At 40.9% G+C, this 25,209-nt stretch overlaps 1 protein-coding gene across 14 annotated transcripts in view; it reads right to left on the bottom strand.

Annotated features, from left to right (window-relative positions):
* LOC124151613 (basic proline-rich protein-like) overlaps positions 1-25,209 on the bottom strand; it is a 42,711-nt gene that overhangs the window by 5,834 nt on the left and 11,668 nt on the right. The window contains exons 3-16 of one of the 14 annotated variants that reach the window (XM_046524151.2): positions 25,164-25,187; positions 23,733-23,753; positions 20,102-20,137; positions 18,418-18,504; positions 17,252-18,160; positions 16,408-16,440; positions 13,063-13,083; positions 9,491-9,547; positions 8,676-8,708; positions 7,925-7,978; positions 6,425-6,523; positions 5,343-6,053; positions 4,008-4,040; positions 1,949-2,431 (exon numbers count right to left, since the gene is read on the bottom strand). In XM_046524151.2, coding sequence (XP_046380107.2) covers positions 1,949-2,431; positions 4,008-4,040; positions 5,343-6,053; positions 6,425-6,523; positions 7,925-7,978; positions 8,676-8,708; positions 9,491-9,547; positions 13,063-13,083; positions 16,408-16,440; positions 17,252-18,160; positions 18,418-18,504; positions 20,102-20,137; positions 23,733-23,753; positions 25,164-25,187 — 2,601 coding nt within the window. Of the gene's footprint in view, positions 1-1,948; positions 2,432-4,007; positions 4,041-5,342; positions 6,054-6,424; positions 6,524-7,924; positions 7,979-8,675; positions 8,709-9,490; positions 9,548-13,062; positions 13,084-16,407; positions 16,441-17,251; positions 18,161-18,417; positions 18,505-20,101; positions 20,138-22,276; positions 22,337-23,732; positions 23,754-25,163; positions 25,188-25,209 lie in introns of all 14 variants that reach the window. The other 13 variants (XM_046524150.2, XM_046524154.2, XM_046524153.2 and 10 more) reach the window with 13 other exon arrangements.

The raw sequence follows: 25,209 nt of genomic DNA, 5'->3' as shown, positions 1-25,209 counted from the left end.
TAATGGAAGAACACATATTATCTGACCTTCCCGTGTGTCAAAGTCTTAATTTCGTCCCCTAATTGCCTCAAAGGTGCAGCATAATACGCCCCGTTTGTTGTCTGGCCTTTTGGAAGATGACAACCTGGGCATTCCAGAACACGGAGGTCATAACCGTCTCAGCTGGTGGGACAGTCTTTGTGAAGCCATGGTTATCCACAGCAACAAATCGCTGCAAGAACATGTCTGGGTCAGCTTCAAACAGATCCAGATTATCACGACTCATGTTGTGTCTGGTGCGTTTTACTCAGAAGCTTTGGGACCCAACGAGCTGATACTTTCTTCTTTGCAAAAGTGTCTATGATAATGGAAGGTATTTCTCCTTGGAAATACCCACCATATCATCGATTCCCTCTATCATTTCTGGTGTTGCTGGCGGAAGGGGTATCCATCCCTAGTGTTGTACTCATATCGTCATGGGTACCTTTTTCTGTTGGGCAGCTTTTTCTGAGTGATCACTAAACGTTACTCAGGTTTTTCCGTTTTCCAAAGGTCACAGCCCCTGCTTATTTTACTGACTCGTCACAGCAAACAGTTTTTTAATGTTCCGCTATAAAATCGTGTAATGTCTACAAGTTATTTCGCTCTTACGTAATTTCTTCTATGTGAGGCTCAGTCCTCGTCGGATAGTGTAACAGTAACATTCGAACGAGAGGCGTGGCCAGTCATAACCCAGGGCATCAATCAAACTGGAGCAATATTCATTATTAAACAACATAAACATTCAGTTGAGAGGCGTGGCCAATAATGACCAATAGCATCAATCAAACTAGAGACGTGGTCATTATTAAACTACAGAAACATTCGAACGAGAGGCGTGGCGAGTTATAACCCAGGGCATCAATCAAACTGGAGCAATATTCATTATTAAACAACATAAACATTCAGTTAAGAGGCGTGGCCAATAATGACCAATAGCATCAATCAAACTAGAGACGTGGTCATTATTAAACAACATAAACATTCGAACGAGAGGCGTGGCCAATAATGACCCACATCATCAATCAAACTAGAGACGTGGTCATTATTAAACAACAGAAACATTCGAACGAGAGGCGTGGCCAGTTATAACCCAGGGCATCAATCAAACTGGAGCAATGGTCATTATTAAACTAGATAAACATTCAAATGAGGGGCGTGGCCAATAATGACCTACATCATCAATCAAACTAGAGACGTGGTCATTATTAAACTACAGAAACATTCGAACGAGAGGCGTGGCCAATAATGCCCTTCATCAGTCAAAAGAGAAACGTGGTCATTATGAAACTACAGAAGCATTACAGCTACAAATAAGATGACTAGGCAGCATATGATTAAAACTATGGTCATCTTCCCGAGGCAAGGGAATTAACTGACTATAAAAGTCCAGTTTCCACCCTTGCCGAACTACGCTGTGCTTATGGAGTTACATTTTGGCTGGACAAACGAATCTTTCAAAGTCCAATCAAAATCGCGCACCGAAATCGAAATCCGGTTCGTAAACTGTCATGCATAGTTCGGTCCAATGCAGGATTTGCAAAGCATGTTCATCGCCAACTCGTTGTCAACAGATATTTTCCAAATCTTTCATGTTTTTAATCAAGGTGCTCGCGTGATTTGATGTACTTCGCGAAGTAAGAACCGTTTTATCACAAAATAGATCTTGATGGGCGATTATATCGTCTTAACTGGGCGCCACCATTTTGTTTGTAACAAATGCATGTGACACGAGACATGGAATCTGATTTGTACATATGGGAGAGGCATAGAATGGACATAACTCGTAATAGCCACTGGTGGCGCTACGATCGAGCCCAGGAATTCCAGGCTAGTTCGGCAAGGGTGGAAACTGGACTTGTAAAGTCAGTTAACGCTCTTGTCTCGGGAAGATGCACTATGTTATATACCTTTGAAAAGTGTAACCTACCTCCATTAACACGACACAAATCGGGCATAGCTGGGCTCATCATACACGGCTGTACCTTCTGCCAGGCAACGAAGGCGGGGCCTGGAGGGGGGCGGGGCATCATTGGTCGCGTGGGCGGCATCGCTGGCGCCATCGGGTTTCGAGGGGGGTAAGGATTAAAGCCATACGTGTTATTAGCTGGCTGTGGTTGATATGCTTGTTGGGGCGGCTGATAAGGCTGAGGGCTCGGTTGTCTTTGTGTGGGCTGTGGTTGTGGCTTTGGCTGAGGCTGTGGTTGAGGTTGTGGTTGAGGCTTGGGTTGAGGTTGAGGTTGAGATTGTTGCGGTTGCTGTTGTGGTTGCGGCTGTGGTTGCATTTGCGATTGTCCTTGATTTGGGTAAGTGTTGGGGTAGTCTCTCACAGCACCGGCAGGGGGCGCTGAATTCCGGGGCCCCTGATTGGATGATGGAGGTGCGAAGAAGTTATTTGGTATGTCGGGATAACCTGCGGGAGAAGGAAATCAAAGTTAACATGGACAGTACGTGTAAATATAAACACATCGAAATAGGTTAAGCACCCCTAATTGTTTCAGTATATATTCCCTGAAAATGTACATATGACGTGGATCTGAGTGTAATAAATGTCTTGGATATCAGCAATACCTGGGCATTATTTGGGAACGCTGTAGATGGACAGATGTACTGGGTCACATCATAAGACATAACGAGTGAGTGAGTGAGTTGGGTCTAACGTCGCTTTAAACATTATTCCAGTTATATCACGACAATATGGCCTGAACAGTGCGTGAGTTGGGTTCAATGCTGATTTGAACAATATTCCAGTTATACCCCGGCAGTATGACCTGAAGAGTGTGTAAGTGAGTGAGTCGGGTTTAACGCCGCTTTGAACAGTAGTCCGGTTTTATCCTGGCATTATGACCTAAAGAATGAGTGAGTAAGTTGGTTTTAACGTCGCTTTGAACAGTAGTTCGGTTTTTCCTGGCATTATGACCTAAAGAGTGAGTGAGTAAGTAAGGTTTAACGCCGCTTTGAACAGTATTCTGGTTTTATCCCGGCATTATGACCTAAAGAGTGAGTGAGTAAGTTGGGTTTAACGCCGCTTTGAACAGTATTCCTGTTTTACCCCGGCATTATGACCAAAAGAGTGAGTGAGTAAGTTGGGTTTAACGCCGCTTTGAACAGTATTCCGGTTTTATCCCGGCATTATGACCCAGAGTGAGTGAGAAAGTTGGGTTTAACGCCGTTTTGAACAGGATTCCGGATTTATCCCGGCATTATGACCCAAAGAGTGAGTGAGAAAGTTGGGTTTAACGCCGTTTTGAACATGATTCCGGATTTATCCCGGCATTATGACCTAAAGATTGTACTCAAAAGGAACATGGAACAGTTACAAAAGCTGTAAGTTAATAATCGATGATAACGCAATCATATACAGTGCTGAACATCCACCTCTTATATATAAAAATATTATCTTTATTCAGATCCAAAACGTATATTGTAATTTTTTAGGATAATATTGCCATACTTCCCGGCTAAACCGTTTGTGTTTGTACGTACATTGCTTTTTCAGGATATAAACATGATGCATTTTCACATTTTAGGGGGTTATTGAATACTCTGTACCCGAAAATTTCAAGTAGTAAATTTTCTAGTCACCGAACACTAAACAAACCCAAGATATCTTAAAACCACATCATGCATGTTTATCGACATTGTAGTATGCAAAAACTATCAGTTATTTTCTGAGGCAATTTCTCTATACGTGAACGTCATGATACAGTTGATGACGTCACATGATTCAGTCATAATTGAACTGAAAATAAACAAACCAAATCCCAGTTGTTCTGATAAACAATGACCCATCGGAATAGAAATAATTAGAATAGCTCATCCTTCAAGTTTTGATTTGAGGGGAAATATACTTGTTAAGAAAATATCCATGCGCAGGGAATAGTCTAGGATATTCCGAATCTAATTTCATCACGTTCTTAGCCAATCATATCACAGCAAAGATTCATACTCGCTTTACAATACTGATTCTATAACACTGACAGACTTGCCTCCTTGCCACTGAGCGCCTCCGCCTGGTTGAGCTGTAACATGTCAACAGCAATAATTAGTCACCATGACAAACAAACAAACAACAACACATGACAATACAGTCAACTACGGTTATGACGAACTGAAAGGGACCACTAATTTTAGTTCGTAATAACCGTAGTTCATTATAGGCATATATACAGCATTTATACCACAAATGGGCGGGACTAAAAATAAGTTCGTTATATCGGTCAGTTCGATATAAGCGTGTTCGTTATAACCGTAGTTTACTGTATCTTGTAAAAAAACATGTATACAACAAATGGTCGGGACTACAAATAATTTCGTTATATCGGTCAGTTCGTTATAAGCGTGTTCGTTATAAACGTACTTTACTATACAAAACTATTCGATCTGAATGTAACATAGTACTACATGTGCATATTGTTTTGGGATCTTAAGTAAAAAATATTAAACTTCATTTTATTTGCATTACATTAAATAAACGAAAGATGTGGGTGTGGCAAGCAGGCATTCATTATTTTGTATACTGCAGTGACATAAAACATATTGAACTTAAGTAGATATGTAGCCGTGTAGAGCACGGTACATGTTTCACGTTACAGTGACACTCATGTATAGATACCCGGTGAATATTACAGGGTGATTATCCGTGTAAGTGGTTTAGTCAACCTCAACCTCTTGTAGCATATAGGAGTGTTAAAGTAGCGACCCAAAGCGTTAATGAATAATGCACGATGTTATGTTTTCATCACATCAATTACATGAACTGCATCAAAAACAGCTTTGGCGATGTCTGACGGATGGTCATGACTCCTGCTCCATTGGTAGGGACATTGAGGAAACTACGCACTTTAAAAGAAGTACAAAACATTCTCAATATGTTTCTACAGAGGTGCATGCAGCGAAAAGTACATCAAAGGTACACATCGATATTTAGTGTCTTATACTCAGCTGACATTATTGAGAATGAAAACGTTTTTTCTGTAATATTAAAATGATAATTCTGTTGATAGGAAATAGTGTCCTTGTGCAGTATGCTCAGTGATTAATCTCACAGAGAGTTAAGACATATAAATTCAGATGCTCCACTAAATACACTGTCTACAGTTATCTATATAGCTAACTACTTGTATTACACACATCACACGATTAGCATTATCTAGGACTATAATCTAACTGACACATGTTAGAAAATAAAGGAATACAAACTGAAAACATTGTTTCAAGTAACATGACACATTGGTTTAATCTTTAAATAACATATCATTTTAAAGACTTGTGCATGCAAGTTTGACGACGTATGACGTCATGGCATCGTATGTGGTGGGTACCTGCATAAGGGTCGCTGGATGGGTAGCCGTTCGCAGGACGTGACACGGAAGGTGATGACGAGGGATTGCTGGGTAGATAGTCATTGATGGAGCGTGACATGGAAGGGGCGTTGCTGGGCAGGTAGTCACTCACTGAACGTGACATTGAAGATGGTTGGGCGTTGCTGGGCAGGTAATCACTCACGGGACGTGACATGGAAGATGGTTGGGCGTTGCTGGGCAGGTAATCACTCACGGGACGTGACATGGAAGATGGTTGAGCGTTGCTGGGTAGGTAGTCACTTACGGGACGTGACATGGAAGATGGTTGAGCGTTGCTGGGTAGGTAGTCACTTACGGGACGTGACATGGAAGATGGTTGGGCGTTGCTGGGCAGGTAATCACTCACGGGACGTGACATGGAAGATGGTTGGGCGTTGCTGGGCAGGTAATCACTCACGGGACGTGACATGGAAGATGGTTGGGCGTTGCTGGGCAGGTAATCACTCACGGGACGTGACATGGAAGATGGTTTGGGTTTACTGGGATGGTGGTCACCCCCAGAGCTTGGCCTGGAGGTAGGTGGGGAAGGGTAGTTATGCATGTTGTCGTTGAGACCACGTGACAGAGAGGGTGAAGCAGTTGGTGCTGATGCTGATGGGAGTGCCGTTGGAGGTGATGGAGCCTTGGGAGCCGTTGGAGCTGGTTGTCCGGCTTTTGTTTTGGAAACAGCTACAGAAGCAGATATAGTTTGGATACATGACAGAAAGCATCGCTAAAATTAAAGTCACCATTTGTGTCACGAAGTCAAAATGTGAAAATTCCTCCCTCTTTGACGTCATTTATATGTTTGCAAATGAGATATGATTATTATTATTTAACATAAAAAAACGGGATATTAGAATACACAGGTAGCTCCCCTTCAGGTATCGTTAGCGACAAACGCGATCTGCATTTACCTTGAGTATGCATGTGCATATTAACTCTGGAACAGTTATCAAAATTATACATGTCTGCATATAGATAGTGCCATAGCTATTGTCAATAATGGTGGGCGTTGACACGGGGATACGGTAAGGTAGCTCCGGATAAGGGGTCTATACCTGCGTTTGGTTTATATTTGTCCGCGCTTGGGTAATTAGGTAAAAGGGCTGACATAAGAAGGGAGGTGCTGCTTCCTGGTGACCCCGGGGCGCCAACAGCTTAAAACAGAACAGCATGAATAACTAAATACATGTAATTGTTTTTTTTGTTTAACGCCTCAATCAGCTGTATTAAAGCTATATGACGTCAGTCTGTAAATAATCGAGTCTGGACATGGCAATCCGGTGACTGGCATGTTTTTATTTGTTTGTTTGTTGTTTAACGCCGCACTCAGCAATATTCCAGCTATATGACGGCGGTCTGTAAATAATCGAGTCTGGACCAGATAATCCAGTGATTGGCATCATGAGCATCGATCCACGCAATTGGGATCGATGACACCACCCGATCCCGTTAGTAGCCTCTTACGACAAGCATAGTCGCCTTTTACAGCAAGCATGAGTTGCTGAAGACCTATTCCTCCCCGGATCTTCACGTTGTTAACATGCCTTGTCCTTTTGCTATGTGTAAAACGATAACAGGGAGTCTGCTTTGAGATTCAGAGGGAGAATGTCTCCTGTACCCATTTCGTAAAATGCGACCAAAGAGGGTCACCGTGACTAAATGGAGCGGACTGGTGTTCATGCTTTCAGTCACTGTGTCTGGTCCAGATATGATGCATTACATACATGTACCATCGCTGGTCGCGGCGGTAATCAACATTCACTCAGTCATGCCAGATACAGATGATATATAAGTTATAACATGCATCCGGAGAATGGTGAATATGACGTCATGATGACGTAATGCATGCGTGGTGAATATGACGTCATGGTGACTTAATGCATACGGTCTGAATATGACAACATGATGACGAAATGCATAGGTCTCACATGCTTGGATTGACAATGAATGTCAACATTCCCCTAATGAAAGGAATGGGAAAAGATCGGACATGCCAGTGATTGGAGGAAAAAAAAGATGTGAATGATATACCTGTTAGATAAATGGTTATAGTTAATATATTTGGCAGATCCTCGGGTGAGCCATCAACCAACCGACTACCATCGAGTCGTACATACCAAAGTGGGATTACAAAAGCAATATCTTAATAGCTGTGTTCCGCTCCACCTTTATTATATATCCCCTTCTGGCCCTTATTTTATCACCCATTGTCCCATAACATGATCATACTACTCAACCATTGCTAAGGATCATAGTTTTAACTTCAGGATAGAAATCATGCGGAATAACAAAGCCATGTTGGTTTCTGTTTGGGTGCGATGATACCGACCCATTCTGATATATATGTACTTTCTAAAAAAGTTATCAAAGGAAAATGGTTATTTGAGGGGATTTTTAGTTTCTTTTATCAACCATCTTATATCCATTATGTTCATCTGCATTTAAATGCTACATTTAGTCAGGTATGTCCATGTGATGGGAAGGAAACAAGCATCCTTAGAATGGTTGGAGTAGTATAAGAAATGCCCTGCCGAGCCCAGGGGCCAACAACTGACCGGGAGTATCTGCAGGATCTGCTGTAGGCGGGCCTTGTTGCCATGCTGGTCCGTCTGAAATAATAACTATATGTTCCTAGGATATGACTATTTAAACATTGCATTTAAAGAAAGCAGTTGGTTCACAAATCGGGCAACCATCCAGGTAATGGGAGTTTTGTTCCATCAACTAAACGTACGATTATAAAATACATCGGGGAAGAGTGAAACCTTGCCACCTCCCAGTGTGACTAACATTTCAAACCGATTCTATTTCATATCGCGGTAGGAAACGTTCACACAGGGCCTATTTTCAAAACCTTTAAAAATTCTGAACCAGATGATAACAAAATAGCTTAAGGGAGATGTAATTGTATTGATGCGTTAATATCCATTATCTAATTCATAACTGTCTGATGTTCTGATGGTAAAGCATCTTTTGACGTACAGCCTGTATAGTCAAAGGGTGGGTGGGGTGGGTGATCGCTCATGGATCCATATTTGGTGTCTCTTGGGAGAAACAGACACGCCGTATCATGCTTGGAGATTAGATGTTAGTCTCACAGACAAGGTATACCACGACAATGAATGATGAGTATATGCTTGTAAGGAATATATATATCCATAAGGAATGTTCAAGAAAGTTATGCGGGAGACTTAATGAGATTATGAAACGTTAACTGTTAAGCATGCTACTGTATAAGTTAAATGGAAAATATGAATTATGAATGAAAATGATACATGTCTCCTTTGAAGAAAATGACGGACTTACTTTGTTGCCCCCATGGTTGCGCAGGTGCGGGAACTGAAGATGAAGAAGAAAGCCCTTAAGATTGATATACTACACATCCTTGAAATCAGATGAAATGGGAACTAAGCCGTGGAGTCACTGACGACCGAAACAAATGTAGCAGGGCGTGTAGTCATCCCACACATGACATCCTTACCTTGGTTATGTGGACAAGGCGTCCAACCTCGAATCAGAAGGTCCGTGGTTCGAATCCCATCACGGGACTCGGAAGTTTTATTGCCGCTACATTCATATTAAATTTGAGCAGGGAGTACCCCGTCAACAGAAGGCACGTCAAGGACGCAAAGTTGGGTACTGAGACTTATTTTGCTCAAATCTAATATGAACGTGCTCACGTTTGGTGCAAATGTGGGTGACATAAAACTTCCTAGTCTTGTGATGGGATTCGAACCATGGACCTTCTGATCAGAGGTTAACCCTGTCAGCAAGCTGAAAAGGTAAGGATGTCATCAGTGGGATGACTCCACGCCCCGCTACGCAAAGTCAATATTAATCTACTTTATATAACTTGGACATAACACTACTTTCACAGTTTCCAGTATTCACAGAATCACAAGGTTATATCTCGCACTTTTGACGTCTCGACGAACTTTAGCTCACTGGGTTATGACTGGACATATGTTTACATTTAAATCTGTTAATATGTTTAATCTATATAAAAGCAGCATAAAGCTAACATGTACATAACATTCGAGGTCACGGAAACCAGTTATGTGACACTTCAAAGTTCAAGGTTACCGAATACATGATTTATTATGTCAAGGTCACAGGGTTACCATCAGGCGGGTCAGCTGGATCAGGCATTGACGATAGGTGAAACCCTCCCTGCATGACTGGTCAAAGGTCAGAGGTCAGAGATTATTTGGAGTACATATCAAACTGTGTTAACCGTCACAAAATCAAATCGATTGGGTTGTTTTCATTCATATTAATCGTTTATCATATCGTTTATAATTTACACGTATATCCAGCTTTTAATTTCTCATAATTAAGGCCATTCAACTTAATTATTAACAAACAGTTTATTGATATAATTGACCCCTGTTACGAAATTCTTAAGTGAATATAGCTTGCTTAGATGTATTGCGTGCTAATATTCATGAGTAGATATTTTAACTATTACAGACAAATGCGCATGCATGTATGTATATATAGATATATATAGCTATTGCGCGTTTTATACAATGATATAGCCCGAGTTATATATACGGAATAGACACTATCCTGTTATGGATATACATCCGTTTGGATCCTGTGTTAAAATAATCCCCTCGCAACCAATGCCTGTCCCCTGAGGGCACTGCATTTGACTCTGTTGTGCTGATTATAGCTACTGTGTTGTACTGCATTCGTCAACACTCGTCTCTTTCCGTAACCTGCACGAAGACTCGTCCCTCTATCGATGAAAGTTATGTGCGAAAATACGACAAACCAATCAGAATGCGCGTATGATTTCAAGTTCTTCGTCAAGGATTCCCTCAGAAATATTTTTTGATTTTACATATGTCTTGCATCTAAAAATATACCCAAGGCACCGTTAAATGTGTTCAATCATACTGTATAATTCCGCATGTCCAGATGTGCTTTAAATTACATCTGAAATATATATATAATATTTCGGGATATATATGTGAACCATAACACGACGAGTTGTCAATTATTTTAGGTATGCCCGTTTGCGCTGAGACGGAACCCGGTCGCAAAAATGGCCATGAGAGGGGCACGAGTCGCTATTCGGCTTGTCCCGGAATAACACGAGTTGGTCACGAATATGTAGTACTGATTTACACCTGGCCGTCAGCTTCACTAAGATTGCCGCTATAGCCGCTATACTAGTATATACACGGCACGGCACGCGGTCCTTTGCACGGCGCACAGGTCACAAATCAGGTACAGTTAAGCAACGTTGGTTGCAGAGAGACCTTGATGGAGGAACGTGTTTGGCAGCTTGGTTCCTGAAAGTTTCTAGGGCTTTGGTCCTGACCCACACTGAAGCACATGTAACACATGTGGTCTCTCCTTGTCTTTGATCGAAATGTGCCTCACTTGGATGGGACCCTTGTCCCCTCTACACGCAACCCAGACAGCGAATGGGACTTCTCAAAGGAGCCTAGTCAAACCCACCCAGAACTCTTCGGAAAATGTGAAGACTCCCTAACACTGCAGCCTTCTTCATTACCCAGATTGTCAGAAGGGCTGTATTCCTGGAAGCAACCCGGGTACTCTCCCAATGTCAGTCAACAGATTGGGAGGCACCAAACCTGAGGCACCGAAAACAATTGGGAGTCGGACAACTTGGTACTTAGGATGTAAGCGGGACGAGGTCTGCATATTTGCCATGTTTTTCCTGAATCTTGTTAATCACATTGGTGTCAAAAGGGACAGAAAATTCAATAATGTAAATGATTTCATTGGATTTATCAAAAAGGACAAGATCAGGTTTGTTGGCCTGGATACGTCTGAGGCTGTATACCGGCCTATTCCAATGAATTTTGTATTTATCATTTTCCATGACGCCCTCTACATATTCCGGGTCGTACAATGGATGGACCTCTGTGTCCAAACCACAAGCACGGCGAAGACGGTAATAAAATGATCGATCCACTTCATCATGTCGCTTAAGATACTGTGTTTGTGCCAAAGCTGGGCATCCCCACACAATGTGTTGGACAGTCTCATTAAATTATTACATATCTACATTTCATATTTACAGTTTGATGCAAAATCACACATGGACTGTTTCGAGTGGGAAGTTACTGGTCCTGAACAGCAAACAGAAGGCCTTCTGTGTCACTTTTCAGGCCAGCCGACTTCATCCAAGAGAAGGACTCTGCAGGTTTGCTTATCAGTCGTCTTCGGCGCCGCAAATCGCTGTGCAGAGTTGCGTCCCTTGGGCAAGCCAGAAATCTTAAATTGTGGGTTCGAATCCCGGTTCGCCCCGATTATGTTTCTAGGTTTGTCAGCACCATACCCGTGCTCGTGGATTTCACCGAAGTGGTAAACGTCTGAGACCTGCATCACTTCGGGCATTCCTCCCACATTAATCTGACAAGCCGTGATATGACTGGAATACTGTTAAAAGCGGCGTTAAACCCAACTCGCTCACTCACTAATTTGCTTTGTAACTGTCTGAAATAATATCTTGTGACTGAACCAATTTTGAATGGTTTCTGCTTATCTTATTTGCCTCTCACACATTTTCATTGATTAAATATTATGGTAAATATATTCTTATATAATTATGTAAATATTCCAATACATGTACACGGGGTGCGCATTCCTTGTCGGAGCAGATTATGATATGAACTACGTTCAGGGTTACTGATTAGTGGCGATGGTATTTGATTATCACACAATTAATCGTTATGTGGAGATTGTATAGATTCTATTACATCTACAGTAAACTACGGTTATAACGAAATAAAAGGGACTGCTAATTTTAGTTCGTTATAACCGTAGTTCGTTATAAGCATATATACAGCATAACTACAGCAAATAGTCGGGACTAAAAAAGTAAGTTCGTTATATCTGTCAGTTCGTTATAAGCGTATTCGCTATAACCGTAGTTTACTGTACACGTCATTGTCAGGCAGGAATACATACATGAACAACCTGCCATTGGATAATTGACTACCTCATGATTAATGGATATGTATATATGGTATTGTTATGTTCACAGTGCAAGCAGCAATACTAACATATAAATGATAGACGCATGTGAAGTATAAAGGCAGTATGAGCATATAGAGCTACATGTGATCACTGCATGACCGGTTCTGATACGGCAACGCTCTGTGACGCTGCGCGGTGTGGAAGCGGTGTGGAAGCGGTGTGTCTCAAGGTTGCTGTACCACGACAGGCTACAGTATATGCTATGTAACAGTCAATGGGTAAAATGCGATATACTCAGAAATATATGTCTAAAGATGCCAAAATATTGCAGTAATTACACACTTTGACTGAAAAATCTGCCCATTATATCAATTTTTTTAGATAAATGAAAAAGGCTTTAAACATCAAACTAGATCAATTATGCTAGGAGTATTAAAAAATTACAATGACTTTTTCTTTTAATCCTATCATTTTCGGTCAATGGTTGAAGAAAGTAAAAATTAATATGTTTTGAATTCGTTATCAAAATGAAATCGATAGATGTTTCAGGTATATAGTTATATAACTCAAATATTTAGGCATTTTTCTTATTTGGCTTTGTGAAAAGTTTGTTGGTTTGTTGTTTAACACCGAATAAAGTGGTTGACCATTTTACACATTGACTGTAGCATATATATATACTATATATGTATACACACATGACAACAACAACGGCAAAGGAATGTTGATAACATACCTTGCTGCCATGGAGAATATGCTTGAAGGAAAAGAATGACAATGATTTCCCGAGTGCTGTAGAACATAAGATCTGCATCGGTGTGTGGATTGCTACAGTTTGCAAATAAAAGTTCTGTACCTAATCTGAGTTAAAGTCAAAGGTCTGTCTTACTGCGGCATAGCGCCGGCGGAACTGCGACACTACTGCTACATAATAACGACACTACTGAGACACTAATGCGACACTATTGATACATAATTATGAAACTGCGACAGTACTACGAAACTTATGTGACACAACTGCGACACTACAGCCACATAATAATGACACTACTGATACTGATACTGATAACTGTTACATGATTTTGACACTACTGCGACACTACTGCTACAAAATTATGACACTACTGCGACACAACTGTTACATGATTATGACACTACTGCGACACTACTGCTACATAATCATGACACTACTGCGACATAAATGTTACGTGATTATGACACCATTGCGACACTACTGCTACATAATTATGACACTACTGCTGTATAATTATGACACTAATGCGACACTACTGCTGCATAATTAAGACACTTCTGCGACAATAATGTCGCATAATTATGACACTACTGCGACAGTAATGTTACATAATTAAGCCACTAATACGGTACTACTGCTACATAATTATACCGCTAATGCGCCACTAATGCGCGACTAATGCGACACTGCTGCGACACTTCTGCGTGTGAGCTAATGAGTGAGGTTTCACGCCGCTTTTAGCAATATTCCAGCAATATCACAGCAGGGGACACCACAAACTGGCTTTACACCTTGTACCCATGTCGGGACTCGAACCCGGGCCTTCGGCGTGACGACCGAACGCTTTAACCACTTGGCTACTCGACCGCCCCGACACTACTGCGACACTACTGCGACATATTTATGACCCTCCTGCGAAACTAGTGCGACACTACTACGACACTTATGCGACACTAATGCGACAGTACTGTTATATAATTATGAAACTACTTCGACACTACAACGACACTTATGCGACACTAATGTGATACAACTGTTATATAATTATGAAACTAATGCGACACTACTTCGACAATACTACGACACTAATGCGACACTACTGCTTCATAATTATGACACTACTGTGACAATAATGTTACATAATTAAGCCACTAAATCGGTATTAATGTAACATAAGCATGACACTTCTTCTACACTAATGCGACACTTATGCGACACTTATGCGACACTACTACTATACTACTGCGACACTACTGTGACATAATAAGAACACTACTGCGAAACTTAATTGAATTAAAGATATCTCTATTTGAATTAAAGATATCTGTAATGCATTTGTGGATATGTAAAACCTTTTTCAAGATATCTTGAATTGAATTTAAGATAACTTGAATTTATTTCTAATATATTTATGTACTGTAGGATGGTAATTGTTAAATGATATCTTAAGTACATTTAGAGATATCACAAACTAATTTGTTGATATCACCGTAACATTTTAAGATATCAGTAATTGTATTATGGATATCAGAAATGAATTTAAGATATCTTTAATTATTTTTTGATGTCCTAAAATCATTATTGATATCTCTAAATAAAATACCGATACTTTTAAAACAATTGAAGATGTCTGTAATTCCGTAATAAATGTGAAAACGGCTTGCCATACTGGCGCTGTCTAACCATAAACGAAGTTGGGTTTCTTTGGTTTCTGGGGCGGTCGGGTAGCCTAGTGGTTAAAGCGTACGCTCGTTGCGCCGAATACCTGGGTTCGATTCCCGACATGGGTACAATGTATGAAGCCCATTTCTGATGTCCACCGCCGCGATATTGCTGGAATATTGCTAAAAGCAGCGTAAAACCATACTCACTCACTCACTCACTCACTCACTCACTCACTCACTCACTCTTTGGTTTCTGGCGTTTGTACGGGACGCACGGCGAATTGCGAAGCATTATATGTCTTGTCCACGCGTCTCGTTAAAATGAAGAACTGTAGATATCAGCATTGTCATGAATATGTCACGAGATCTATGGTCGGTGCCATGGTAACATTGTCCATGCCGTTTGATGATCAGCATCCGATACATAATTGCTATCTGTGAAAACTCAAAAGGCCACGCTTTTGAAAAATGATTGTATTGATGCATGTGACCCACATACAAGTGTACATTCGGGCTACACTGACAATTTCCTCACTTGACATATAGCGTTACATTTACAACATACAAACCGCAATTTTGTTTCTCGAATTAATGATGTAAGACGCCATTCTCCAGATATTTACAATTTGTTCCGATTGAAATCGATCATTGGGAATAATAAGTTTGCTTTCTGTCGACGGTAATGTGCAATGAATGTGAAAATTGAACGAAGTTGATAAATGCCTATCTGTGGTATTCTTAACGATTCTTACCAAAGCATGCGTACATAAGACATACCTACAATATAATTAGGTGTGAGGTAGGATACATTCATTGTCCACTGGACCCTCGACTGGTGAAAGATGGGTGGGTGGGTGAGTTTGGTTTAACGCCGCTTTTAACAGTATTCCAGTTATATCACGGCGTGCCAGCTTAATGTGGGAGGAAAGCCCGAAGTGATGCAGGTCTCAGACGTTTACCACTTCGGTGAAACCCACGACCACGGGTATGGTGCTGACAAACCTAGAAACATAATCGGGGCGAACCGGGATTCGAACCCACAATCATAGGTTTCTGGCGTGCACAGCGAATCGCGGCGCCTTAAACGTCTTGGCCACCCGTGCCCCCACTGGTGAAAGGGTTGATGTACCCAGGAGGGCTCAGGGAACAACCCATGACACTTTTGTTTGTTTGTTTGTTTGTTTGTTGCTTAACGCCAGACTCAGCAATATTCCAGCTATATGACGGCGCTCTGTAAATTATCGAGTCTGGACCAGACAATCCAGTGATTGACATCATGAGCATCGGTCCACGGAATTGGGATGCGATGACATGTATCAAGTCAGCGTGGTTGACCACCCGATCCCATTAGTCGCCTCTCATGACAAGCATAGTCGCCTTTTACGGCAAGCACGGTGTTGCTGAAGACCTATTCTACCCCGGCTCTTCACGGGACACTAGTGCACGACATATGTAATGACGATATCAACCAGAGACTAAATCAGTAAAACTAATGGTAGTATAATGATAGGGCAATTATACCGATCCGTGTTATATCTGCGAAAACATGCCAAAATGTAGAGAGGAGTTTATGTGAACTTTGGTCACATACATATATGATCCATAGTTGATAAGAAATGTAGATACATTTTGCAGTAATAACAGGTAATGCTTATTCACTTACCTGGTTGTTGGTACGGGGAAGCGCGCTGATTGGCTAATGAAATAGAGAGAACATAATAAGTAAAACTGTACTTTATGATTCGTACAATTGTACACCAAATGGGTCAACATTCTTTACAATAATTATTAGTCTAAAGTAACTACAGGATTTCTATTAGTTGCTGACAACTAGGTTGAAGGAGGTCATGGTGAGTAGGGAGACATGCAGAGGTAGAGTGCATTGATTAGTGCTACAAGCTGACGTCATCACGTCACTAGAGGATTCTGCAATCTGAATGGTCCATCAGCTGACGGAACCTGTGTTATACCATGGGCGTGTTGAGACTTCCATACATCTATGCAGTTACAAACGTTGATATGATCGTTTACTGCTTTCAGTTGTGATAAACTCTGTTTCTGTTCACCAGCAGTGAATGGGTACCCGGTAGGATGGGATGGCAATGTCGTTGTAAACCTTCTAGCGCCTAACGGGTAGCTTAGGTTGTATACTCCCCAGGGTGCTGAGAATCATACTTGAGTGCACATTGACCAGGATAAACATAGCGCTTTGAGTATGCCCCTGAGTGGTGTGGAAATATGCGCAATATAAATAGCCTTTTATTATCATTATCATTATTATATATCCTAGATGATGGAAGAAGCATTTGTTTTGAAGCATTTAAAAGTTTCCAATTTTAAACCAAGCATCACGCTTATAAGGTTGATTCCAAATATAGTTATGTTCTAAACATTAATCCTAAACATATTGTAGTTGATGTTCTGATTGATTAAAAGGCACACTTGAAAAAAACACTTATTGTACTTTGACAACATGAAACATTAAATGATGAACGATCACAACCAACCTCCCGAGGTGAGGCTATTTGGGGGAGGCTCCCATCCTGGTGGAGGTTTATCAGGAGGCGGTTGCCATCCAGGGATAGGGCCGTCTGGGGGTGGTTGCCAGCCTGGAGGCGGAATATCTGGCGGTGGTTGCCATGGCTGCGGTGGTTTATCAGGTGGCGGTTGAAAACCTTGAGATGCACCATCTGGCAGTGGTTGCCATGGCTGAGGTGGTTTATCAGGAGGCGGTTGAAAACCTTGAGGTAGACCATCTGGCGGTGGTTGCCATGGCTGCAGTGGTTTATCAGGAGGCGGTTGCCACCCTTGAGGTGGACCATCCGGCGGCGGTTGCCAGGGTTGCGGAGGTTTATCAGGAGGCGGTTGCCCTCGGTGGTTTGGGGTATCTGGCTGTGGTAGCCATGGCTGCGGAGGTTTATCAGGAGGCGGTTGCCAACCCGGCGGTGGACCATCTGGGGGTGGTTGCCATGGCTGCAGAGGTTTATCAGGAGGCGGTTGCCAACTTGGAGGTGGACCATCTGGCGGTGGTTGCCATGGCTGCGGAGGTTTATCAGGAGGCGGTTGCCAACCTGGAGGTGGACCATCTGGCAGTGGTTGCCATGGCTGCGGAGGTTTATCGGAAGGGGGTTGCCAGCCAGGAGGTGGACCATCTGGGGGTGGTTGCCACACTTGGTTAGGGCTATTTGGTGGTGGTTGCCATGGCGGGCTTTGATGGTTAGGGGGTGGTTGCCAGCCGGAACCCCCTTGGTTTGGAGCGTTTGGGGGTGGCTGCCACCCCGCCCTAGAACCCCCTGGGGAACTTCCTGAAGGTTCCCATCCCCCAGTGTTTGGACTATTTGGGTAATTCTGCCATGCTCGGCTCTGGTCACTTTGCCAACCACCTTGGTTTTGTGGATTGTTTGATAGCTGACCGCCTGAAATGTTTCAAACTTTGAACAAAAACTTATATCCTGCGTTAAAACTTTTCTTTTTCTTTCAACTTTGTCAAAACAAATAAAGACAAGGGACATTTTTAATAGGTTGAAATCTACAATAAAATAGTGTTGAATTCTTTTAGACTTTCCTTTGCAAGAAGTTGTCGGTAACGTTATGAAATATATGTAGTTACGTCCATGATTTATTACACGTTAATTAATATTCATATTCGTTGGTGGTAAGCTGTGGTGATTACCTAGACTGTCAGGGAGGTCGGGGGGTTGGGCTCCATAGTATGGTGACCCCGGGGGTGATGCGGTGTGACCTTCACCTCCAGAAGGTGCTGCTCAAAGGTTACAAGTGAAAGGTTAACACATGCATCTATAACGACATGCAAATATACTACTATTAGACTAAGAGATCTAACGCTAGGTCATCACTCACATTTTACGACACTTTACAACTATTGAATGACGTTTCATCTGAAACAATCAGATTTGACTATCGGTTTTTTTTCTGTATATCACTGCTGTTTCGTTTTTTAGAGGAATAAGGTGGAACGTGATAGTGAAACCTCATTAGTCCGGACGGAACAGTTCCGCGTAACAGAGTCCGAATAAAGAATGGTACAGTAAACTACGGTTATAACGAACTCGACTAGGGACGACTAATTTTAGTTCGTTATAACCGTAGTTCATTATAAGCATATATACAGCATAACTACAGCAAATAGTCGGGACCAAAAAGTAAGTTCGTTATATCCGTCAGTTCGTTATAAGCGTGTTCGTTTTAACCGTAGTTTACTGAATACGTAGCAGGTGAGCTGAAATGTTTAGCTTCGCGGACTAATGCCGGCGTTATAGTATCAGTCCACTAAGATACCATGCCGTAGTTTAAACATGAATACCCCACTCAGACACAGTATTCCTACTCGAGTCGACCAGCCCTTGTTTTGTCCCCTTGATGCAAAGCGTCAGGCATGGTAACAAAAAGTACCATCTTTTAATGTATCGTGGTTTGATGCGACCGGGGATAAAACCACCGAGCTTTAGCTCTCAGGGGAGACGTTCTATCCACTAGAACACGGAGGTTGTCCCGTGTACCCAGTAGTTATCATATGACACTAGTCATACGGACTGGGCCATGTCCGGATTACCAGGGGTCCGTAGTAACGAGGTTTCACTGTAGATGTTAAATTCATATTTTGAGATGGAAAACACATTAACAGTGTGTCATAAAACAGCAGGCGTCGACCGATCAAAATGAAATTATTCTTTGAAAATATTAAAACTTTTTTTCACTCGAAATGAATAGAAACGTATACAACGCCAGTAAAATGCTTGTTTCAAATGTGGGTGATTAACTAACTGGAGCTAAGAAACATAATTAAGACATTCATGTTTATTCATAAGAAGAGGATTACCATGCACGTTAGTATTGTGAAATGTACAAACTACATGCAATACATTCAGCATGAATAAAAAATAACATTGGCTAACAATACTCTTCTAGACGGCAAATACATCATATGAACGGTTATATATAACACAGTTTTACATGAATTAAATATAATGCCATATACATATGTAATATACTCAGAATTCAATGATAATCATTGACACTCGACTCTGGATATAACGAACTCTGTAACAGCTCAATTCATAATACCCGATTTCGCGCAAACAATGTCGATGTTGCTCATCACTGCTGGCTCTAGGGACGATAGCGCTACGTCTGTAAAAGGTGTTCTAGGATTTAGCAAATTGGGAGTCCCCTTTTCTAGCCCGGATCTTCACGAAGTACTTTGTCGAAATAGGGTATTCGAATTCGGTTCGGTATAACCCAGTGTTTGTTTTATCCAAATTCGCTATACCCAGAGTTGACAAGCAGAATGTGTACATCCTAACAGAAACGAGTCCAAACACTGGCGGGGGACTTACCTTGTGGCCACTGGTTGTGCATGGGCTGGGATGGCACTGAATCAGAATCAAAGTCATGTTAGAATTTGTTCAACAGAGAAACTTTGGTATTTTTTATTAGAAACTTTTTAGAACACTAATAGCGATTTTCGTTTTTTTGCCCGTTTATCATAATTATGATGCAAAAATGTTTGGCTTAAAACGCATTGCATAATCCTTACATTTTATAAATTGTATTTGGAAATACTTACATATGAGTGTTCAGATAGGAAAAGTAGATGCTTAACTTGTCACGATTGGACAGCTAACTTACTGTAACTTACTTACAAATGAGAGTCTTGTGATCATATAACCACACAGAAAACAACATGTATGTACACGGCTATGTAAAGCTGTACTCTTGTGAATAAAAGTGTAAAATAATACAGAATATTAGTATTATAAATGCATATACGTGTATTTTACATGGGGCGTAAGTAGATGGGATTAATCAGAGAATGCGACCACATAAACACAATGTCGTGTGTGTGCATGTCAGCGAGAGTCGAGTTGGCTTTATACATGCATGTTCTATTATGAGTGAGTGAGTGAGAGTGGTTTTACGCCGCTTTTAGCAATATTCCAGCAATATCACGACGGGGGACACCAGAAATGGGCTTCACACATTGTACCCATGTCTGGAATCGAACCCGAGTCATCGGCGTGACGAGCGAACGCTTTGACCACTAGGCTACCCGACCTCCAGCTCTATAATGATTATTGCACGCTTTGAGAATATCTAACGTGACGGTGACGGACAGTAATAGCGCTCATATTCAATTGTTTCTTTTTTTCATTCATTTTTTGTTGTTGGCGTTTTTTGTTTTGCTTTGTTGGTTGTTTTGCGCCGCAATCAGCAATATTCCAGCTGTATGACGGCAGTCTGTAAATTGTCGAGCCCGGACCAAACGATCCAGTGATTGATATTATGAGCATAGACCCACACTGTCGGGTACGATGACACACCATCATCATAGTCACAGTGAGTGAGTGAGTGAGTACCCCGATTTTAGCAATATTCCAGCAATATCACGGCGGGGGACACCAGAAATGGGCTTCACATATTGTACCCATGTCGGGAATTGAACCCGGGTCTTCGGCGTCATAGTCACAGAGCCTGACCACCCGAGCCATGAAGTCGCCTCTAACGACCAACATAAGTTGCGGGGGACCCGGGGACCAATTCTAACCCGGAACCTCCTCCACGGGGACATGAGATCGTATTCCTCACAAACTGCCCACTAGCGATAAACTCATAAAACACATAAAATAACTACTTTGTCAGTTGAAAATGTTGAAAAAGGTCAAGGTCATATTTTCATCTTGAAGGTCATGGGCTGAAATGCATGACCTCGGTTGGTGTGGTGGCGACATTAATCAATGTTGAGGTTAAAGGTCAAGGGAGTTCGAGAAACGGTTAAATATGTTGTGTTTGATCGCAAAAAAAGAAGGGATAAATTAGTTGTATGGCATGACACTTGTGTGAGACTAACATGCAGAATATGAATACTTGTATCTAACATGCACATTAGATTATAATATAGGATCTACACATATGGGAATAAGGTATTATAATAACGCTTCCCTGGATACAGTAATCAAGAGCCTATTCGATTATAATTTACATGAAAAAGGTGTCTTTATAAAACGAATGATTTTTTTGCCGAAAGTACTGTTCACTGACATAAACCGCCGGGGAAAAGAAAGTATATACCAATGATTGAAGGTAGATAAAATGAAACAAGAAATTGGTATTCGATGGTGGTATTTGATACGGATATCCTAGTTGTGTGCGCTGTGAAGGCAACTGTTTTCGGCCAAGTAAAGTTTTGGTATCGTTTAGAATTTCATATCAAATTTTTTTCAAGTATATACTTTCTTTTTCGGTTTATAAATGTTCTCTTTTATGAAACCTGTATTTAGGGTAAGCATAGATATATCAACTGTATATCAACAGGCGTAAGGTATCCCATCGCTCTTGCATTGCAGACGTTCAAGCTGTTGATTCTCGCCGAAAATAACTGTAAATATTCATGGCTGATAAAAAAAATGCGGTGTATCCAGTGTGGTTTTGTGCTCGAGCCAGCACGTGATCGAGTGCATTGCAAGACAACGGTGAATCTATCTACAATACACAGAGTGGGGCTGTCTCATTACTCATATAATTGTTCCTCGGCCATTGGGCGTTATACCCCGAAGGTGGAAAGTAACTGTTCCCTGGAGAAAGAAGGGGGAGATGAAAACGACGAACACAAACACAATCATGAACACGTTCATGAACACGATCACAAACACGTTCATGAACACTATCGCAAAAAACACGTTCATGAACACTATCGCAAACACGTTCATGAACACAATCACAAACACGTTCATGAACACTATCACAAACACGTTCATGAACACAATCACAAACACGTTCATAAACGCGATCACAAACACGTTCATGAACACAATCACAAACACGTTCATGAACACGATCACAAACACGTTCATGAACACAATCACAAACACTTTAATGAACACGACCACAAACACAATTTTGAGAGAGACTAAAACACTACACATTAAAGACAACCCAATAATCTAAATAATAGAACTATTTGGATTTCAACTATGCAGTAGGACAATACAATTAGTTGGTCCATAGCTTCGCTAGAAACGATACAAGAGACAATGACTGCTGCAGTGCCATGAGAAGAACCTGGGTATTTCCACTATAACAGTTTCTGGGGTAGATTCTGACGTCATGTTTCATCAAGTACACCGGATGGCATTCACTTGGGATATAGTATCTTGTAAAAACACCAGCAGATAAACATAGATTAATAAATATTCAAAACGAGATTATTATATTTTAATATAAACCTTATGATTCATTACGTGTCTTGAAAGGTTCATGCAGCTTGACGTAAGAGGTTGATGGGTTGGATAAATGTCAACAAACGCTGAAATTCATTGAGCATAAAAGTCCGAAAAAACTGAATCTATTTGCAGTGACAGTTACTAAGTTGCACGTCACATAAAATAAAGATGTGAAAACGCCGCTTTAAACGCTATCCAGCAATATCACGACGGGACACTAGAAATGGGCTTCACACATTGTACCCATGTAGGGAATCGAACCCTCGTCTTCCGCGTGACAACGAACACTTTTACCCCTAGGCTACCCTATATATTATGTTAAAGCTAACACGTAGGTAGGGACCGAAAATGACGGAAATACTAAATTGTCCTCATGTTTACGTCGGACATATTGGCTGTTCTGAAAATAATGTGTGGAGTGTCCAAGAAATTATCTGCTGGCTCCCTTTCAGAGTAAACAACTGTATGTCGTGAAAGCTGACTAAATAATAGATAATGGAGGGTAGCTAGGATGGACGTTCATACTAATCATGTAATACTGATGATAAATATACAAGTGTACAAAATGGCAGCAGCTACATCTAACTATTCCCAGGTAACCTCTGGAGGGGAACTACAGTCTATATTAGTGGCCTATTCTAGGAGGCGAACACTGAAAACATTACAGCATCACATTTCTATACGGGAAGAGATCGTGTTTCAAAACAAAACCCATTGTACATCATATACAAAGTAATTTAACACTTACGATATTTACTTATAGTATCATCTGAAATGGATTCGAAACAACTGATGATAGAACTGTCTATGTCATACTTCTCTATGAGAGAAAGAGATAGAGAGAGAAAGAGATAGAGAGAGAGTGAGAGAGAGAGAGAGAGAGAGAGAGAGAGAGAGAGAGAGAGAGAGAGATTAAGATAAGCTTAAGGAAAGTAAAAGCTCAAGATCCATAAAAAGTTGTATTACATTCCTTTCAAAACTTTAATCACACACCGTAAATTAAGTGTGAATTGCTTTTACGTTTGTAATAAGGTAATGTTGTTCCCTGGTATTTCACATTTACAAAAATAAATAAATAATTTTTAAAAATATTTTTTGCAATAACGAGGGAGTGAATCAAAACTTAACGTCACATTGTCAGTATTTCAGCCATATAGTGACGAACATGTATCAATGAAACACGCAGTTCGTCCTCACGCGTTTAATATTGTCCTCGCTATTACGGTATAGAGAAGAAGCGTAAACACATAAACAGAACTCTGTGTGTCAAAACGCCCCTCTTATATATAGGCACGGATCATCTTAAATATACACGAAGGACATGTTATGAATATATAACACCCCTGAAGCTACTTGAAGCAGGATGTTAGTCCTTTGGATGGTGGTAGGCATGAAGCTATGTATCAGAAGGCTTTTCTTGTCGGGCAGAAAGGGTAGTTTCATGTTTCATCCTCGACGTTTGAGTTGTAAATAGCTTACGAGAACCTTACACTGTGGTTGGTGATCGAGGTCGGCTGTGTTGGAAATGCCAATACAGCTTTATTAACTAAATCAAGACAGACATTGTATTTTCACGTTGTCATTGTTTTCTTCATTCTTTGAATTGTTCATGGCATTACATTTTAATTACTGACTCTTCATCATTTTGATTTGCATCCCCTGTATTTTACGACTTTTGTCCCTTTAATGTATTATATCCATTTGTTTGTAAATGATCCATTATATATTTCAAAAGCTGTCTCATGAATATTAAAATAGTCGGTGCTTGTATGAAAGAAAACACAATTAATTTAACATCAGAAAATGCAGGGTGTGTAACCCATTCAACATGTACAGTATTCTTACCTTTTTGTACAGAATGTTTTGTTGCCGCTTAGAAATAGTTACAAGGTTACAAATCTATTATCATTAAGTAAGCATGTTAAAGTTGAATATAAATACTTTTCTGTCATCAACTGCCTTTATTAGTTTTGTGACATGATGACCTTGCATTATTTCATTTAGATATTTAAAACTAACATTTTGATAGGGGTAATGAGATAAGTCATATAATTTTTAAATAAATATACACTTGACATATTTTTTGATATTATGGAAAATATATAATTCGCCTTTCCAAAGTTGAGTGGTATAAAGCTTCTATTTGAGCATCCTGATTTCATCTGATGATTATACTTACAGCCTCCCTGAGCTTCCGCCAGACCTGCAACAACAGAGACAGCAAG

Source organism: Haliotis rufescens, unplaced genomic scaffold (assembly GCF_023055435.1).
Source record: "Haliotis rufescens isolate VD_foot unplaced genomic scaffold, xgHalRufe1.0.p SCAF_33, whole genome shotgun sequence".
Lineage (NCBI taxonomy): Eukaryota > Metazoa > Mollusca > Gastropoda > Lepetellida > Haliotidae > Haliotis > Haliotis rufescens.
This window is presented reverse-complemented; position numbering and strand designations above follow the sequence as displayed.